We start from the raw sequence: 3,504 nt of genomic DNA on the forward strand, positions 1-3,504 counted from the left end.
TTTCCTGCATGTTTATTGTTGCATGTTTACTTTTGCATCTTGCCCACGGGGCTAGGCCATGATCTCCTTGAGGATGGGCGCTGTGTCTTAATCATCTGTTTATTCCAAACTGCCCATATGGTGCCTGACACAGAGCAGGGACTCCATGACCGCAGAGGGCCAGTGAAGTGCACTATCTCTGACTTACAGAGAAGAATACTCAAGTTCAGAGAGGTCAAGTAAGCTTTTGTACATGTTCTTGGCTGTGTCTGGAAGGTGTCTCCCACCTGCTGTTCCAGGAAAACCTCAATTCCTTCTTCAAGGTCCAAATCAAACAAGACCACTTCTGGGAGGCTTCCTCTGCCCCCTTCTGGCTGGTGGAGGTAGCACTTTGCCTCCCCATAATTCCCTGGTGCTCTACATCTATCTCTATCGAAACTATTTTCCTCTTCTTCACCTGGCTGTGAAGCTCTCGGTGGACAAGGTCTCCACCTGATTCTGTTTTATCTCCTTTACATGTAGGTTTTGAGTGTGCATTCTGTTCCAGGCGACGTTCCACGTGCTAACGATAGAGGCACACACGCCATTGGCTATCAGTCAGGGCTTTGTGAGTTCCAGCGGATGGAAACCCAACTCAAAGGGGATTAATCAGTAACAGGATTTATTGGCACATATTAATGAAAATTCCGACACAGATGTCAGTGTTCTATTGTTCAGTTGTCATCTCTTCTCTTCTGTGTCAGCTTTACACTTTAAAAGGCTATTACTCCATGGCGGCTTTGTGCCTACAACTTCCCTGTTTCCAGTCCAACAGAGAGAGATTATAGATTTCTGGAGTTATGACAAGAGGCCCAGTTTCATTGGTTCTGGAAGGGTCCCATTGACAAGACAAGACCAATCACTTTGTCAATAAGTATGTGACGCTCCAAATGGCTTGGAGTGGACCAAATGCTGGGGCCACCTGTGAGCCATGAACAAAAAGGGAGAAGTAATTCGCCAAGGAAATTATGGGCACTGCCACCAAAGCACAGCAAACAAATGTCAACTAGTCTCAGAGAACATGCAGTCTAGTGGGGGAAATATGGAGAAATAAAACAGCAATTACAATTCATTGTGAAAAGAACACAGGTGGAGACAGGCATGAGTCGAATGTCTTGGCTAAGGGCCAAGGGGGAGTTGAAAGATTCAAGGAAGGCTTCCTGAAGGAGTTTACACTTGAGCAAAACCAAAACAGGTACTAAGTAAATGGTTACTGATGGATTCAATCAATGAATGCTTCGTCCAAAAACACACAAGCCCTACCTTTGTAGAACTTAAATTTAAATTCAGTTAATCCTTCAATATTCAAGTCTAGTGATCTTTGCAGTTCGTCAAGCCAGACTTATTTCTGTGAGAAAACGTTTCCCAAATTCCACATGAAATCAGAGGAGGCTAAGAATAGAAACACACTTCGGAAGGATGGTTGAGTATTCAGTTGAGCCCACAACAATGTATTTAATTCACAGTGTACATGAAATACAGTACACTCATGGTGATGTCATTCGTTGCTGCTATATTTTGCATTGCATTGCCAATCTCCAGTATCCCACCCACATGATGGACTTAAGTAGGTCTTGTGTGCTGACTCAATCTTCATTCGGAGCACAAATAGCAAAAATAAATGCATTCATAGCACAAAGTCCTCCCAAGTTTTAAACCACTGTTGCAAAATTGAGCGTCTTGGCGGCATTTGGCAAACATTAAGTTGAAGCCTATTCATGCTTTCCTTTAAATCTTTATGTGTTCATCCTCAAGTCAGCTCTGATTTTTTTTTTAGGTGATTAGAATGATACTCAGTATCACGATTGGTTTAACTGAAGTTTAGCATTGCTGGAGAACTTGCAGTCATTTGCCCTGTGGCACAACAGCGCTGCAATAACTCTTTGAGAGCAAAGAGTTTTTTGCAAGGCCAGGCAGTTCATGATTTATGTTCTCTTTTTTGCCCTTTACAGACTCCCAGTATGCAAAGTTGCAATTCTCTTGCCCTGCTCCATTTCAGGCAAAACATCGCTTTCTGGCTAGANCTGAGCGAGTCTTTGTTTCGAGGCCTGTCCTGTGCATTATAGGATGTTGAGCATCATCCCTGGGCTCTAGTCACTACATGCCTGTAGCAGCCCTCCCCCCCTCCCCAAGGTGTGATAACCCAATGCCTGATACCTCCAGGCATTGCCCAATGTCCCCCGGGGGGGAGAACTCACCCTGTTAAGAAGCACTTACGTGAGGACCCCAGGTATCTCTTGGAGCTCCCTGGTCACTTCCAGCTCCTGCAGTGGGGCTGGGATCTTTCAAAGGTCTCCCTGCTGAGTGAGCATTTCGGCACACAAAGCGTCCCCGTTACACTGCTGTTCCAAACTGCGCCAGAATGAATGTTAGGTCTCGAGTGTGACCCATGAGGCCATTTGTGATCAGGCCCCTGCGTAGCAGCCCACCCAGACTCATCTCCGAGGACTGCCACACTCACGGGCCCCCGGCCAGCCACAGTGGAGAGCTCGCTTTTCTGGGAACCCACCATGTTCTCTCACAGGTTGATGTCTTTCCTCCCCCCTCCCCGCCCTCCTCCTCCCTGTCCTGTCTTTGCCTGGCCTGCCCTCTTCTTGCTGTCTCTCTGGAAGAACTCCTACTCATCCCTCAAGTTGCCACAGTGGTGCTGCCTCACCTGTGAAGCCCCCCTTGATTCCCCCAGGCAGACACAGACACTCCTGCTGAGATTCCCGCCTTCTGCTAGCCTTCACTGTTGCAATGACCTCATTGCATCCGAACTGTTGGCTTGCATGTCTGTCCCTCTCAGATCTCGGGCAGGCACAGCAGCATCTCCTTGCTCTGCCCACTCCCAGCTCGCACAGAGAGCCGCGAGTGCCGTCATGCAATACCTGTGCACTGAATGGAGGAAGAGATCTGCCTGCCTGTGCCCGGAAAGCTTTGCATTCTCCTCTCCCCTCCCTCCGCTTCCAGTCTCCTCTGGCACGGGGTCTTCTCTGGGGGTGTCACTTGTGGGCGGCCTCAGTCCTTCCTCTGCGCTGCTACCTTTCCTTTATGCTCCAGACAGCCCATGACAGCAATCCGAACAAGGAAAGCCTTTCTGATCTTCCGTGATTTTCTTCATGACTTCTTTCAGAACCACCTGGATGTTGTCCTATATCAAAACCACACGTTATTTTATGGACATAAAAATGTGGCAGAAGCCTTGCATGCCGTGCCACCCTCACTCGGGGACATTCCACCACTTCACTGCCTGCAGCATCCGTTCCAAGTTCCTCAGCCCAGGAAGTCAATGACTTCTGTGACCTTCCCTGCATCCAGTTTTCCAGCCTCATGTCCCACAGGGCTCCCCTTGGCACTTTGTCCTAAGCACACTGGCCCTGGCTTCCTTCACCAAATGGTCGCGCCTCTGGCCTTTGCTCATCTCTGTACCGAAGAATCTTTTCCTCTAAAACCTTCAGGGATGAGGACTAATGGAGATGCCACGTCATCTAGAGATCCACTTCC

General features: G+C 48.3%; 1 protein-coding gene across 1 annotated transcript in view; it reads left to right on the plus strand.

The window, feature by feature from the left end:
* TMEM71 (transmembrane protein 71) overlaps positions 1 to 3,504 on the plus strand; it is a 38,699-nt gene that overhangs the window by 23,972 nt on the left and 11,223 nt on the right. The window contains exon 5 of the mRNA XM_019651275.1: positions 1,971 to 1,977. Coding sequence (XP_019506820.1) covers positions 1,971 to 1,977 — 7 coding nt within the window. The remainder of the gene's footprint in view (positions 1 to 1,970; positions 1,978 to 3,504) is intronic.

This window comes from Hipposideros armiger, unplaced genomic scaffold (genome assembly GCF_001890085.2).
Source record: "Hipposideros armiger isolate ML-2016 unplaced genomic scaffold, ASM189008v1 scaffold_157, whole genome shotgun sequence".
Lineage (NCBI taxonomy): Eukaryota > Metazoa > Chordata > Mammalia > Chiroptera > Hipposideridae > Hipposideros > Hipposideros armiger.